The 17,211-nt window shown below is 37.7% G+C and overlaps 1 protein-coding gene across 4 annotated transcripts in view; it reads right to left on the bottom strand.

The window, feature by feature from the left end:
- Positions 1–16,261, bottom strand: part of cep43 (centrosomal protein 43) — a 92,364-nt gene extending 76,103 nt beyond the window's left edge. For 2 of the 4 annotated variants that reach the window (XM_039747683.1, XM_039747685.1), the window contains exons 1-3: positions 15,956–16,261; positions 5,979–6,032; positions 5,032–5,086 (exon numbers count right to left, since the gene is read on the bottom strand). In XM_039747683.1, coding sequence (XP_039603617.1) covers positions 5,032–5,086; positions 5,979–6,032; positions 15,956–16,039 — 193 coding nt within the window. In that variant the 5' untranslated portion in view covers positions 16,040–16,261. Of the gene's footprint in view, positions 1–5,031; positions 5,087–5,978; positions 6,033–15,955 lie in introns of those variants that run through there. The other 2 variants (XM_039747684.1, XM_039747686.1) reach the window with 2 other exon arrangements.
- Between the last annotated feature and the right edge of the window lie 950 nt (positions 16,262–17,211).

Here is a 17,211-nt window from a genome sequence, read left to right as displayed (position 1 = left end):
CATCTCCCCCTTAGGGGTGTTTAATGTTAGCAAAAAATTACCTCTTGATATTTTCTGGGACTTTGATGACAATAATAATTAGACAATATTTTGCATCCTTTTAAAAACGTGTTTGTAGCTTAGTCTTGATAATAGGATATTTACTGTAGCTTACTACGAAGATAGATGGAAACAACAGTTTAGGAAAATAGATCTTATTTATTTACTTAAAATAACACAAAAACAAAATCAACATTCAAACTATTACTGAGATCAAACAGTGTAAGTAAACAATTTCAAAGTGGCCTACAGGATTTACACAAATAATTGCACCTAGACCAACTATTACAATGAGAGCATTTTAAACAGACAGAAAACCCTAATGTAAATAAGATATAAATCCAAAGTTAATAACATAGTAATCATAATTGAAATACAGGACATGAACATTACAGTATGGATAAACAAACTGCTCTGCTGTAAGGTGAATTGTGAAGCATACAAGTAGGAACAAAAATGTAACATACTGTACTATAGTGTAAAAATTGAATGTTCTGGCAAGTACTGCACAGGAAAAAAGCTATAGCATTTGTAAACAAGTTCTGTGATATATTACACATAGATACAAAGATTACATCTTGCCTGAAGAAGGGGCCCGAATTGCTTCAAAAGCTTGCATATTGTAATCTTTTTAGTTAGCCAATAAAAGGTGTCATTTTGCTTGGCTTTTCTCTATATTCATAATGGCTAACACGGTACAACACCCTAGTACTATAGATACAAAAAACCCCACACCTGTAACATTTTTAAATAAATTACTGACTTCAAGTTCTGTCCAATATTGCACAAAGATATACAAAAAAATAAAGCAATTATAAACTTCTACTGAGGAAACTTCAAGTTGTGTGACAGAAACAACAGTCTGTCCATAGCATCTGGCTTCAGAGGAACACGGTTACATGTTACAACATTTCCTCCAGTGCAGGTACTTTTTTGGAAGTTTCCCCAATTTGGAGAAACGTACTTCTTGTGTTTTCCACCACTCAAATGGATTTATATTACTGCCGACCTCAGATATTATCAAGTGGCAGTGTGCCTAGACTCACCTTCTCTGGATTCCTATGGGTTTTTTTTAATAGCAGCTAAAAGACTTTTTTCTTTTTAGCTCCCTCCCTTGTGTCATCACCTGTTCCAACTTCTGCAGCCATAGGGCGGGATAGAGTGGGGCAAGGAGGGAGGGATCTACATGAGTGCTTTAAATAATGAAAGGAAAAAAAAAAAAAAGAAAAAGTGATTTGGAGTCGAGGACTCCCAACTAAGACAGCTAGTGAAATAAAATGGGCCCGTTAGGCATATGCTTCTTACGGAAATAAAAATAATCTGTCCAAATTGATTACGTACTTTGTTCCAATGGAATAATATTTTTTTTTTTTTCCTGCCTGAAACATACAGGGTTAGGGCTTCAGTTTTCTCCGATCTGAGTTCACCTCTGTTATAGCGCGTCTTTATTTGTTATAGCACGTCTTTACAACGTCCAGATCTAAACACTAGCAAGACTCAGTTCTTACCCCGATCTGACACTGTTGGTTTCAAATAAAGACGCGCTATAACAGAGGTGAACTCAGATCGGGGAAAACAGAAGCCCTCCCTGCAAGAAACATCCACTCACATAGAAGAACAATGCAGCTGCTCCAGGCGTAAAGGTGAAAGTCCGGTGTCATCCTGCCAATCACCTGTCCTTGAAAGAAACAGCACAACTTACAGAGCTCGTCAACGCTACACCGTCCAGATCTAAACACTCGTGTGGTGTATGTGCACAAAAAAAGTCTAACTGCATTCTCGTACCATTGCTAACGTACTAAAGTGTCAGCAGATATTTTTCGTGGCATTACACTTGTAATTTGTGAGCATGCCCTTGACAATCAAGGGAGGAAGCTCAGCAGTATATTTGTGACTTTATGCTGTAGGAAGATAAGTAAATAAAGTAAAACTAGTAAAACTAAAAAAAAGGCACTAACTTTGACAAGTACTATACATTTACAGCGGCTGTTACAGACGCAAATCAAATGTATGCTTTTATAATACAATATTAACATTAAGAACAGCTCACTATTCAAATTGTTTATTTTGGGAGACGTTAAGACTTGAACCCACAACCTTCTGAATTGAAGTCGGCAGCTCTAACCTGTATACTATCCAAGAAGTCGAGACAACACGCTATACTAACCTGATTTCTTTTTCTTTGGTTGTAGTCTTGGAAAAAAAGCGCATTTGTTCTGTTATACTTGTATCTTTTGTGAAAGTGTTTCTTTGATATTTGGAAATCAGGCTTCACACATTATACACTTTAGGTCTACATTTTGTCAATTATTACTAAAACATAAAAAACTTTTCTGTTTTAACGATGTGTTTACTATGCATAGATTGTTTTAGACACGGAACACACATGAAATGCAAGTGTTCCAAATAACGATATAGTATTTATAAAAGGTGTCATTTTGGTTCTCACTCTATACAACTGACACGCACGTAAAAAGACGATCTGAGAAAACTGTGCGCCGGTAGGGGATGTGATAGCAGACTGCTTGCTGTTTGCTGCTTATCAACACATTTAAAAGGACAAAAAGACGCTGACTGAGAGGTAGGCGTTTTAAGGTGGGACGGATCTATGATTTTTTTCGTAGGCTCTGGTAATTTTAGTGTTAAGCAACAGCAGTCTTTTGAAAGCCAAACCACTGCCACACAAGTGAGGATGATCCATGTCTTACAATTAAATCTAACAACACAGATTGCAAAGTTGTTTATCCTCTGCTGCTATTTGTTCACTCAATTTCAGGTAGCTACATGCAGTAGTCTAACCTGTTAGGTTACATGAGACAGTGACTGCGTGGACTCTCAAGGCATGTTTTTGATTGTTTTTTTTGCAAAGTTAGTCACGTACTTGATAATATCGGCTCTCGCATCATTAAAACAACAATTAAGATATCATCATAGATGATACATATTGCACACTTCTACTCCCCCTTGCTCATTACTGCAGTTAAACACATAATTAACACCTCAATCAGCTCAGGCACATTTCCTACCATCTTCGAACATGCTCCAATAACCTTACTTCACAAAAAACACTACTTGATCCATCTCACGTTAACAATAAAAGGCTTCTCTCTCTGTCCTTTCCTTTCTTTCCAAAACACTTGAACATGCCGTTTCTAACCAGATCTCTTCCTTGTAGAGAATGGACTGCTTAATACTAGCCAGTCTGGCTTCCAGAGGATCCACTCAACTGAAATGACTCTACTAACGGTGGACAACCAGCTATAACTTGCCAGAGCTACTAATATGTCATCGGTCTTGATGACATCAGGACATCAGGATCAGTGCTGGGTCTTCTACTATTCTCTCTGTACACCATCTCGCTGGCCTCCATCATCCAATACCATGGTTTCTCTTATCAGTGCTAAGCAGATGATACACAGTTGTACCTGTCCTTCTTACCAGATGACAATGCAGTATCAGCTAGAGTCTAAATATCTTACTAATATCTCATCTGGGATGAAAGGACCACCATCAGCAGCTCAACCTGACAAAAACCAAGCTTCTCATGATCCCGGCCAGCTAGTCTGTTCAACTCCCCATCTCTGTACAGCTTGGCTCACTGTTTCTAACAACCGCCAGATCAGTTTGCAATCTTGAGGTGGTGACTGATGAGCAGCTATCTGTTTCTGACCATCTTTCTACTGTTTTTCGTTCATGCAGGTTCACACTGTACAACATCCACAAAATCAGACCTTATCTGACAAAGTATGCTGCATAATTTCTGGTCTAAGCTTTGGTCTTGTTGCACCAAGACCGCTACAACTTACTTCTGGCAGGAGTACCTGCATGTCCTATCAAGCCATTGCAGACAGTCCAGAATGCAGCAACAAATCTTGTATTTAATCTGCAGAGATGGGCACATGTCATTCCTCTCTTCAGGTTACTATAATGGCTCTTGGTATCAGCATGCATGAAGTACAAATTCATGATGCTTGCCTACAGAGTAGTCAATGGGTCAGCAACGGAGTATATGGAGACACTGGCGAAGTGCTATGTTCCTTCTCATCCACTCAGGTAAGCCAGTGAACAGAGTCTGTTAATGTCACCTCTTCATGGTATCAAGTCTAAATCCATAGTCTTTTCCTGTTTAGTTCCTACTTGGTGGAATGGGCTTTCTACCTTCATCCACACTGTGGCCTCCCTCAGTGTATTAAAGAAGCAATTGAAGACCAATCTGTTCTGTGAATATCTGTCTAATTGATAGAAAAAAATCCTTTGCTCTGTGATCCTTTACAATGTTGGTTAATTTGTTGTTCAAGTTTAATTGCTTTATCGATTATAATCTATAATTGTAAATTATTAGTTATCACTTGTGGCAATCAAGTTTTGTTACCTGTCCTGTTATACTTGCTGAACAAACAGGACCTAACCTAATGTCACTTGATTATGTTTGCTTCTTTTGTAAGTCATTTTGTAGGTCACTTTGGATAAAAGAATCTGCCAAGCAAATAAATGTAATTTCTGCTTTTCATCCCTGTTTGTATTAAGATTAAAACTTAATTTCCTGGTCCTTTACCTCCTTTGACTTGAAAAATACTGAACTTTTTGACAATGGTAAAAACTAAAGATTTTTCATTGCAAGTAAAATGCCACTGAATTGAAAGTCAAATATTATGTACATTAGTCAAAAAATGAAACTGCTATCCTAAATGAGTAAATGACAGCCAAATAAAGAAGCTAGAAAGTTTGTTGTATCCAGCAAACAGTTTGCCTTTCCATAATTTTACAAGTAAAATAATTTCTTCTTTATTAAAGCATTTGCATTTTTATGCAAAATATTTTATTAAGATGTGCAAACATTTGGCATTCACAAATCCAAACAATTTAAAAAATTTCAGATGACCGCAAGGACCTTGCCATAATAAATAGAGCACAAACAGAGAGCATTTTAAAATGATACAGCAAGGTCAATTTTAAAAAACAAGCCAAGGTAGGAGAAAATATGAAACTTACCATCTTTAGTATTCAAAAACTTCTTTAAACTTTCATTTATCAAAGGAATTTTATTCTGTAACAAAAAAGGAACTGCAGTCAACAACAATGACGGACAGATTACTCCTTTTAAAGAAATCTATTGTTGAGGATGTAAGCACTTTAAAAACATAAAGAAAGAATAAGTGTACAAAAAACAAAACTTAGCAGTACATTGAAGTTTCCAAAATATATACTTTTTTGAAAGACAAAATAGAAAATACTGAAAATTTCACAGAATTAAATTAGGATTACTATATGCATACACAACTGTGGTATGGGTGAAGGAGTAATCAAGTATGGAGTGCACCATGCCAGTAAGGTTTACCACTAACCTGCAAATTTAATCTATTTCTTAACATGGGTGCAAGAAAAAAGGAATCAAATTTTCAGCGCACATACAAAGTACACTGTACCATAAATTAAAAAAACATACAAAACACATTTAATAGAGATTCTGTTGTTTTTTTGTGTTCAACATCAAATTAAAATGCTACGCTATTACTGAAACATTCACAGAGCTGCTATTCCATGTGCAGGGTCACAAATAGCTAGACTCTGTATCAACAGAAATGGGTGTAAAATTGAAACAATCCTTAGCAGGGCTCCACAGTACAGTGGTCTAGCTGGAACATACACAGAAATAAGAATTTTCCTGCTGTAGTGGACTGAAGTCCTGAAAGACTTTTTTTGGCCTTGTGTCAGAAGAGGTGGGTACAAGCATCTTTGCTCCAGTGTTTACTAGGATTCTTAAAACAATTCTAACAGAAACAGACAAATTTATCACAACAAAAAAACAAAGACTAATGTAATCTGACTTGGCTTAATACTGTATGAACAAATGCAATACTGAAAAATGAAAAAAGAGTGCCGCCATTTTTTACTTTTGTTAAAAGAATGTGTATCTACTAGAACCAGTCACATTTTACCTCGGTCTTGTCTTGCTCTTCCAAAGCTAGAAAAACAGCAGCACGTAGTTCTGCCTGTTCAATAAAACGTAATACAACAGTTTAGTACAATTCCTAATAATAAACATTTTACATACCAAATGCATGGAGCAGTGAAGCATTAAAAGAAGTTCAAAATGAAGACAGATTTTTAAAGACAAATATGTACTGGATGTTTCATCTTTTGCATTTTACTAGGCATACATATACAATTTCAAACTGAATTTAAAAACTGACAGATTTTTAAGTAATCCTTGTGACTCAATGCACAAAGTTTTATGTGGCTGAAGAATCTCATTCATTTATAACATTTTGGAAGCTGTTCTTTGCTGTAAGAAAAAACTGGGTAATTTCTACAACTGGTCTGTTAGAAAGGTTCCATATTCAAATAAACTTTCTACTTTTAATATACCATTTTTGATTCCGTAGACGGTGGAAAACTGGTTTCACAAAATTATGAAAAACATACAAATATTACACGTCAAAATAAAGTTTCATGCTATAACTAATAATCATAAATAATGTCTGTTAACATATTTATTAAGTTCATCTATTTCACTTACACAATTTTCCATATATAGGCGCTATTTATTTAGGGAGAGCCTCAGAGTAGAGTAGATGCTGCTCCTCCAGATCAAGAGGAACTAGAATCTATAGCTGGGGGTAAGGGAAATTTTGGCTGACCTGCTTGGCCTGCTGCCACCACGACCCTCGCCAAGAAAAGCACTTCAGAGGAGACGATAACACTACACTCTGCGGTTTGACAATATTTAAGAATTAAAATATTTAAGAACCATGTCTGTGTTGGTATGGAGTAAACAGAAAAACCTCAATCATAAACCCCAAAATCCCTTAACTGGATTAAGTGTTTTTGTGAATAACGTTACTTATTATAAAGAGCAGCTCAGTCATTAATAATACATTTCTCAGGTGTTCTTCCTATAATCTAATTCTTCAACAAAATGTAGCATGCATGACCAAGTGAATTTCCAATTCATGCATACTAAACTTAAACATGTCTTAAGATGGAAATAACCCTTCTAATTCATCTATTATTATTGGATATTATGTCTACCATTATTCAAGAACGTGCAAAATAAAAATGTTTTTCATGGTCAACAAATATTTCATACTTTAGCATTTTTTCCTTGTGTTAATGTGACTATAGAAAATGCCCAGTACAATATTCTCTAATACTGTATCTGAGCAGCATCTTCAATGTATTGTTTAGGTTCATTGTTGATTAAATGTATTGCTCTACAAAAATCTACACGATGTGAGTTAGGATATACAGTGGGATGCCAAAGTTTGGACAACCTTGTTAATAGTCATTATTTTCCTGTATAAATCGTTGGTTGTTATGATAAAAAATGTCAGTTAAATATATCATATAGGAGACACACAAATGAAGTTTATTGGATTTACAGAAAGTGTGCAATAATTGTTCAAACAAAATCAGGCAGGTGCATAAATTTGGGCACCGTTGTCATTTTATTGATTCCAAAACTTTTAGAACTTGGAACTCAAATTGGCTTGGTAAGCTCAGTGACCCCTGACCTACATACACAGGTGAATCCTATAATGAGAAAGAGTATTTAAGGGGGTCAATTGTAAGTTTCCCTCCTCCTTTAATTTTCTCTGAAGAGTAGCAACATGGGGGTCACAAAACAACTCTCAAATGACCTGAAGACAAAGATTGTTCACCATCATGGTTTAGGGGAAGGATACAGAAAGCTGTCCCAGAGATTTAAGCTGTCTGTTTCCACAGTTAGGACCATATTGAGGAAATGGAAGACCATAGGCTCAGTTCAAGTTAAGGCTCGAAGTGGCAGACCAAGAAAGATTTCGGATAGACAGAAGCGACGAATGGTGAGAACAGTCAGAGTCAACCCACAGACCAGCACCAAAGACCTATATCATCATCTTGCAGCAGATGGAGTAACTGTGCATCGGTCAACCATTCGGCGCACTTTACACAAGGAGATGCTGTATGCGAGAGTGATGCAGAGGAAGCCTTTTCTCCGCCCACAGCACAAACAGAGCCGCTTGAGGTATGCTCAAGCACATTTGGACAAGCCAGCTTCATTTTGGAATAAGGTGCTGTGGACTGATGAAACTAAAATTGAGTTATTTGGGCATAACAAGGGGCTTTATGCATGGAGGAAAAAGAACACAGCATTCCAAAAAAACACCTGCTACCTACAGTAAAATATGGTGGTGGTTCCAACATGCTGTGGGGCTGTGTGGCCAGTGCAGGGACTGGGAATCTTGTCAAAGTTGAGGGACACATGGATTCCACTCAGCATCAGCAGATTCTGGAGACCAATGTCCAGGAATCAGTGACAAAGCTGAAGCTGCGCCGGGGCTGGATCTTTCAACAAGACAACGACCCGAAACACTGCTCAAAATCCACTAAGGCATTCATGCAGAGGAACAAGTACAACGTTCTGGAATGGCCATCTCAGTCCCAAGACCTGCATATAATTGAAAATCTGTGTTGTGAGTTAAAGAGAGCTGTCCATGCTCAGAAGCCATCAAACCCGAATGAACTAGAGATGTTTTGTAAAGATGAATGGTCCAAAATACCTTCAACCACAATCCAGACTCTCATTGGAACCCACAGGAAGCGTTTAGAGGCTGTAATTTCTGCAAAAGGCGGATCTACTAAATATTGATTTCATTTCTTTTTTGTGGTGCCCAAATGTATGCACCTGCCTGATTTTGTTTGAACAATTATTGCACACTTTCTGTAAATCCAATAAACTTCATTTCACTTCTCAAATATCACTGTGTGACATTTTTTATCGTAACTAAACCAATTTAGAATCGCCAATCCACCTAACCTGCATGTCTATGGACTGTGGGAGGAAACCCACGCAGACACGGGGAGAACATGCAAACTCCACGCAGGGAGGACCCGGGAAGCGAACCCGGGTCTCCTAACTGCGAGGCAGCAGCGCTACCACTGCGCCACCGTGCCGCCTCATAAAAATATATCCTTTCTAAATTATAAAAGTTAGAAATAAAGTAAACGTTAAAAGAACAAACATTCAAATTTCTTTACTCTTATGTAATTTTATATAAAAAATAAACTTAAATTTTAAATATCCCAAAAGATTTTGCTCTCCATAAAAATATATCCTGTCAAAATTATACAAATATGAACATGGTGCATAACAAAACCTGGAAATATAAATAAAATTTGTTCTTTTCAGCAATAACAAATCAAATCATTCAGTTGTCTTTGCTCATATGTCATTTTATCAGAGCTGGGCGCCTGGCATCTTTTTTTGGCAACAAGTTCGTTTATGTTTGGTGTGAGGTTCTGTGTTGTGGAGATTCTCAGGATGGACTGCAGGTGCTCATCAGTGAGGCGACTCCTGTGTGCTGTTTTGTTAGTCTTCATGACTGAGAAGAGCTTCTCACACAGATATGTGCTACCAAACATGCACAAGGTTCGAGCCGCATGTAGACGGAGCTGGAGCATTTCTGCGGAATGGAGTGAATAAACTGTGTGGGTCGTGCAGTATCGTACTTTGCCTTCAGTGTGCCATTACACTGCAGCTCAATCACCTCCATCTGAATCTGCACAGGTGCAGTTTCCACAGACAGCAAATGGGCTGCGAAACAACTCAAAATTCTTTTTTTTGTTCTTCAAAGTCACCAAAGCGCATGCGAACTCAGTGTGCTGTGCGCTCAGTTTATCAGCAAAATGCGTATTTGGGAACACCGTTGTGCTGATTTGGTTCAACATTACTTGGCAACAGGGAAAGTGGGGCAAGTTGCACTGGTGCATTTGTGTCTCCCATAAAAGTAGCTTCACTTGAAATCACTTTGTGATTTTACACGGGTAAAACGTCTGCTGAAGTGTCAGATTCTTCTTTAACTCTTCTGCTTTCTGTATCTTGTGCATTGCATTCAGGTCTTTCAGGTTATCTTGATGTTTTGTCTCATAGTGCCGTCTTAGATTAAATTCTGTAATTACAGCCACATTAGCTCCACAAATGAGACACACGGGTTTACCGCCAATGTCAGTAAACACATACTCAGCCTCCCATCGGTTTTTAAAGGCTCTATGTTCAGAATCAACTTTTCTCCTCGACATCATGTGGGTTAGCTTCGCAATAACTTGCAGCATAATAAGCTAGACTTGATTAACGCGGTAAGTGTTCGTCAAGGCAGCTGAAGTGCTGCATTATGGGATCTGTAGTTTATCGTGTTACCAGCGCTTCATATCCCCGGGCCATTAATAACCATAATACAGTATATAAAATGATTTCGCGGGCTGGATATAATTACGCCGGGCGGATGTGGCCCGTGGGCCTTGAGTTTGACACATATGGACTAAATAGAACTTGAAAAGAAATATTTTTTCGAATGTGATCGCGCAATTCAGATCGAGTTGACACGCGCTACAGTACATCGAGCCCGCGTGCTATTGTGGTTTTGCCTGTGTGCCTCAATAAGTTACCCTCCCTCGCTCTTACTTTTTACCGTTCATCTAATGAATACACTGAGTATGGCTTTACCAAAACAATCATTGATCGCGAATAAAGTATCCATTATTCATAAAGATTCAATTGGTGATCTGTCTTTGTGAGTTAACCATATATTTTTTCATACGTCTCAAACCAAGGGGATGCAAGGCTAAAATGAAGCGCGCGTACATACTTAGTGCATCCCCTCTCGGGAATCGAACCTCGGAAGTAAGCGCTAGAGGTGAAGCCTCTACTATTGCGCCATGGCGTGCGGTTTGTCTATTTGAGCGTAGCAGTGTAATTCGGTTTTTGTTCAGCACTCTTTGGAACTGTTGCTTTTTGTCTGCGCACTGCTTCAGTTCACGTGAGCCACTGAATATGGTTTTATATGTCACTCGCTCGCTTCTTATTGTTTCGCTGCCTTCTTAATTATATAATGCATGTTTTCTTCAGCTCTTTTGTAGCTCTTCCTGGTTTTCTACGTAATGCGTGATTACGTGAGAGGCGTGATGATGTCACACGAAACTCCGCCCCCACGGCTTTCGAGCTGAACTCCATTACAGTAAATGGAGAAAAATAGCTTCTAGTTATGACCATTATGCGTAGAATTTCAAAATGAAACCTGCCCAACTTTTGTAAGGAAGCTGTAAGGAATGAGCCTGCCAAATTTCAGCCTTCTACCTACACGGGAAGTTGGAGAATTAGTGATGAGTCAGTCAGTCAGTAAGGGCTTTGCCTTTTATTAGTACAGATAAACGTGTGGTGGAAAACAACATGTCTGCCTGTCTGTGCCCAGGTTCCGTTCACAATATAATATATATATATATATATACACACATACACATATATATCAGCGCTTCCCGATTCATTTTACACTCGCACCCCCTGTGACGGACGATCCCGATATCAAACCCCTTTGGTTTGAGAAGAAGTATGAAAAAATATGAGGTTAACGCAGAAAAACAGATCACCAATTGAAGCTTTATGAATAATGGATACTTTATTTGCCATCAATAATTGTTTTGGTGAAGCCATACTCAGTGTAATCCTCCTTCCATTTTCTAATTTTTTCGCGACTAGCCATGATTAAATGAACAGTAAAAAAGTAAGCGCGAAGCGACGGTGACTTATTGAGGCAGACAGGCGAGAGCACAATAACATGCGGGCTGTAGTGCAAGTTCTATTTGGATATAAGTAGGTTCTATTAGTCGACAGAAATATCTTTGGTAGGAATGTAAGTTGAATTTAGTCTTTAAATTTCTATGGTGAAGAAAAATTTATGCAATGATGACTACATTCCTACCAAACATATTTCTGTCGACTAAATAAAAATTACTTATATTTAAAATTTAAATAGAACTTGAACAGATACAATAGTTCATAATACCCACACAGCACCAAGTGCACATAAGAGCGGGAGTCGTCCGTTTTAACAAGCAGCATATTGCACTGATACGAAGTAGCCTGCCCATTTAACTATTTAAGAATGGATAGATAACTTAAGATTTTGTACAAATAATTTTTTTCATTTTTCTTCCTCGATGGATTCTGGCTCCCCCAGCAACAGCTGCTTGCACCCTAATGGGTGTGTGTATGTATGTATGTATATATATATATATATATATATATATATATATATATATATATTATATATATATATTGACAATCTGGTGTGTGTGTATATATATATATATATATATATATATATATATATATATATATATATATATATATATATATATATATATATATATTGACAATCATGTTCCGTTATTTTCAAAATGTTTCCTTTTCTTTTTCATTACTTCTTTAACACACTACTTCTCCGCTGTGAAGTGAGGGTATTTTGCTATTTATTCATAAATCAACTGATATTCTAATTTTACACACACAGTTAGGTCCATAAATATTTGGACAGAGACAACTTTTTTCTAATTTTGGTTCTGTACATTACCACAATGCATTTAACTGAAACAACTCAGATGCAGTTGAAGTGCAGACTTTCAGCTTTAATTCAGTGGGTTGAACAAAAAGATTGCATAAAAATGTGAGGCAACTAAATCATTTTTTAACACAATCCCTTCATTTCAGGGGCTCAAAAATAATTGGACAATTGACTCAGAGGCTATTTCATGGGCAGGTGTGGGCAAGTCCCTCGTTATGTCATTATCAATTAAGCAGATAAAAGGCCTGGAGTTGATTTGAGGTGTGGTGCTTGCATATGGAAGATTTTGCTGTGAACAGACAACATGCGGTCAAAGGAGCTCTCCATGCAGGTGAAAGAAGCCATCCCTAAGATGCGAAAACAGAAAAAACCCATCTAAGAAATTGCTACAATATTACGAGTGGCAAAATCTACAGTTTGGTACATTCTGAGAAAGAAAGCAAGCACTGGTGAATGCAGCAACACAAAAAGACCTGGACATCCATGGAAGACAACAGTGGTGGATGATCGCAGACTCATTTCCATGGTGAAGAGAAACCCCTTCACAACAGCCAACCAAGTGAACAACACTTTTCAGGGGGTAAGCGTATCGATATCCAAGTTTACCATAAAAAGAAGACTGCATGAAAGTAAATACAGAGGGTGCACTGCAAGGTGCAAGCCACTCACAAGCCTCAAGAACAGAAAGACTAGATTGGACTTTGCTAAAGAACATCTAAAAAAGCCAGCACAGTTCTGGAAAAACATTCTTTGGACAGATGAAACCAAGATCAACCTCTACCAGAATGATGGCAAGAAAAAAGTATGGAGAAGGCGTGGAACAGCTCATTATCCAAAGCATACCACATCATCTGTAAAACACGGCGGAGGCAGTGTGATGGCATGGACGTGCATGGCTGCCAGTGGCACTGGGAAACTAGCCTATAGAAGCTCTGATTTGACCAATAAAAAAATACAGTTGAATTCATACATGTAGAAATCATACATATGAGACATAATTAAGTAGCCCTGAGCCACACGTTGCCGATTTTTTTAAAAATGTAACTTTATGTCATACATATGCAGTAGTGGTTGTTGCCATGCTGTTGAGAGGAGAGAATGTTTTCCTTTAAAAGCATGACAACTGCTAAAGTCAACCTTTTTCATCAACCATATTACAATTAAGGGAATTCAGGTTTACATATTGACCATTACAGAAAGAAATGCATTTAGCTTGTTACTTTCATGCTGGTTTACTTTACAGCATTACATTCTACCTCTGGATATCTTCTCTTTATTGCTTTAGCAAAAAAAAAAAAAAAAAGTCTTGCCCACCATTGAGAGTTTCTCTTTGTCTACAGGCTTCTGACTCCCAATTTTCCAATGTGTGGCAGGTTGTTTATCACTTTGTGTGGTTTTGTTTTCAAAGGCATTTCCAATCAAGTAAACATTCACTCTTATTTGAGAAATGTCATGCAACTATAAACAAACATCAGCTCCTTTATATCCTTCTCGTCTTACTACCTTAGTCAAAATTGCCAGTGGTTTTTTTTTTGGGGAAATTTCTCAGCTTACTTGCATTCTTTTTCCCTCTTTTAATCCTTCAATCATACCGTTATCTTAGGTAAGCAGACTTGTGGTTTGTAGAAATTAAATAAAATAAAGTTATGTACATTGGTTCATTGTTTATCATGGCACCAGACAGTGGTGACATATTTTATGCTGGTTTAAAAATGTAACCGTTTTCTATAAAAGTAGCAATATTACCAGGGCTGAGGAGTCTAAGACAATTTTGGAACCTGGAGTCGGGGTCGGAGATGGCAAAAATGTACCAACTCCTAATAAATTTAAATTGTAATGAAAAACAAATGCAGCAAGTTCAAATGTCCCATTTCACAAACAACAGTCATAATTATGTACTTCTCTGATGTAAGAATAAAGCCCAGTGTATAGATGTGTTACTGCTAGTGTGAAGTTCAGCTGGGCTATTATACAACCTGACATTCACATATTGTAATCTAGATTATGGTAAATTACAAAAAGTGATTTCATTTTATTTCAGATGTGTTTAACAAGTTCATTTGAGTGTAAACAAGTGTAATGATGTAGGTTTAGGTGTATACTATTGCCTAATGTGTGTTCAGGGGTTCTTGTCTTTTGTTTAAACTTGCCAATACGAGTCAGCTTTCTAGCCAGTAGTTCTGTGGTTAAATGATGTGTATGTTGCCTTCCTTCAATCAACATGGAAAATACATTAACATATTAAATACAGAGGAGCTGGAGTCGGGGAGTCGAGTCAGAACTACCAGAAATGTCAGAGTCGAAAGATTTATCAACCGACTCCACAGCCCTAGATATTACTACAATTACCTCTATTCTTGCACTGTGTGTTAGCAAGTTGCATGGACATGCATGTATGTATGTATGTGCGTATGTATGTATGTACACACGCAACAGTATGTTAATAAGCAGTCCTATGCATACATCCATCCAATTTAGCTCACAGATATATCGATCTTTTGGTTGCTCTTCATCTCCTGCTACAGCTCTACAACATTCTATGTTCTGGGTCATATAATCAAAACGTTGTCCATTGCGGGCATTTTGTGGCAGATTAACTAAATAAACAAAATGAAAAACAGACTCGACATTCTGGGAGTAAGACTTGGTGCATTGCAGTAAGAGTTGTATTAACTTCACAATACTGAATCTCTGAACATTCTAGTTCAACTATAAATCTGATAAATTTAAATAATTAGAATTATCAAACCACCTTATGACATTGTAAACTAAAATGTAATATGTAATAACTATTACCATGCACAGAGCACCTTATGATGCTGAAGCGATTTACGCTAGTAACAGCGGCACAGAGACAGTCAAGTTATAGCTGTACTGTACTCCATGTACATAGAAATTGCTAGAAGAGAAAGTAAATGAGAGGAAGGCCCGGTCTTATCGCTTCTTCAATACATTTGTCTCAATGTTAACACCTTACGGGTCATAAGGGGCGAATATGATCCTGGTTCGGCTGCATTCGAAGTTTGAAATAATAGCTATAGTAGAAAATATTAAATTCAGTAGAAACGCAGGTGAATGAGCAACGATGTTCGATACGGTATGTGCATGTCATACACCTTACATTCCAAGCATGTCATCAACCACTTCGATATAAATTATTAATTTCACAAAGTTTCCTTACTGGCATATGTTTAAACACAACTGAAACATTTTTAAGGGATTCACTCCTTAAGATAAACTTAACGTACTTCCAAGAATATTCAATAACTACACCGACTGTTTTTAAAATCACTGTGTATTTACTATGGAGAATGCTAAATGGAACAAAGTCAATCCGAAACATCTCCGTAAATCGCCAACCTAGAAGCAGGATTTTACGCTGCTTACTCCCCGAGAAATTTTAGGAAAGTTCGAGGTTTCTATTTGCGGCCTTACCAAACAAACGGGATTCTCTCAAAGATAAAATAAGGTCAGTCTAAAAAAAATGAGCTACACCACCTTTACCGGTACGAACCCATTTTCTGCATATTACTTACCTTTATTTTGTTTAAGACGCCGCTGTTTTCCAAATTTTGAACCAGTAAGTCCCGCAGTTCGTTGTCTTCTTCCGTGGCTGACATCTTCTCCTAGACAACCACACAAGCTCAGCTATCCTCTTAAACAAAAACGCACATTCGCCACGGCAGGACTGAAGTATAAACCGTCATCGCGCGTAAACGGGCATTAATTTCTCGTGAGAAATAACTGCTTTTGATACATGATATACCTATTCCTACTCAAACTGCTAACATGGTCTCTTGGCCAATCACAATCGCCACTGTTTTCCTGTCACGTTGTATGTCGAATCAGAAGAGCATCCGCGGGAAAAACGAAGCTTTGGGGCGCTCATTCCGTCAGCACGCGTTGCTTGGTTACAAACAAACAGACACGCAATTTGACGATCTCAACGACTTCAAGAAGGTAGTGGAATACGGGCGGTGAATGTAAGCATCCAGATTAATTTTAATAGAATGCCCTGGTTCTACCTTTAAGTCAAATTCAAATAACTGTCACTTAATTGCATTCATCATCTGTCTGACAGACCGAAGTTTGTGAGGCCCAAGGACTGCGTTTCTGATGTTCGGAGCAGTACTGGTGCACCAGACGGAACAGTCCTGTTTCCTTTTCTCCTCACCATTCAGACTATAAATTTAACACCTGGTCATGTTACTTTCAGATGATTCTGCACTTACAGGGTGCATTTTTAAGGAGGATGAGACAGAGTATAGCAGTCATGTGCAGGACGTTGTTTCCTTTTGCAAAGATAATTGTCTGCTTCTTAACATCAACAAAACCAAGGAACTGCTTATTAACGTTTGTCACACCAAACAGCCTCTGTGCCTGGTCACACTTCAGAGAGTAGATGTAGAGGTGTTGCATTGCTACGTGTACCTGGGTGTCCACATTAATGACAGGCTAGACTGGTCTAGTAACATTGTCTTTTCTTAGGAGATTGTGTTCCTTTAATGTGGGTGGTGACATCATTTTCATGTTCTGTAACTCGGTGATAACCAGTGTGATTCTCCTCAAGAGATGCCCACTGAATCAACAAGCTGATTTATAAGGTGAGGCTCGGGATGCACTCTCCATCCATGCTGAAACCAGTGCTGGAAAGAGTACTTAAACGTTCTACGCAAGTAGAAATATTATTGCTTAGACAAGAAATTTAAAGGTAAAAGTTAAAAGTACCTGAAATAAAAACTACTCATGTAAAAGTAAAACAAGTATCACCTGAAGAAATGCCTTAACTACA

This window comes from Polypterus senegalus, chromosome 3 (assembly GCF_016835505.1).
Source record: "Polypterus senegalus isolate Bchr_013 chromosome 3, ASM1683550v1, whole genome shotgun sequence".
In the NCBI taxonomy this organism is placed as follows: domain Eukaryota; kingdom Metazoa; phylum Chordata; class Cladistia; order Polypteriformes; family Polypteridae; genus Polypterus; species Polypterus senegalus.
This window is presented reverse-complemented; position numbering and strand designations above follow the sequence as displayed.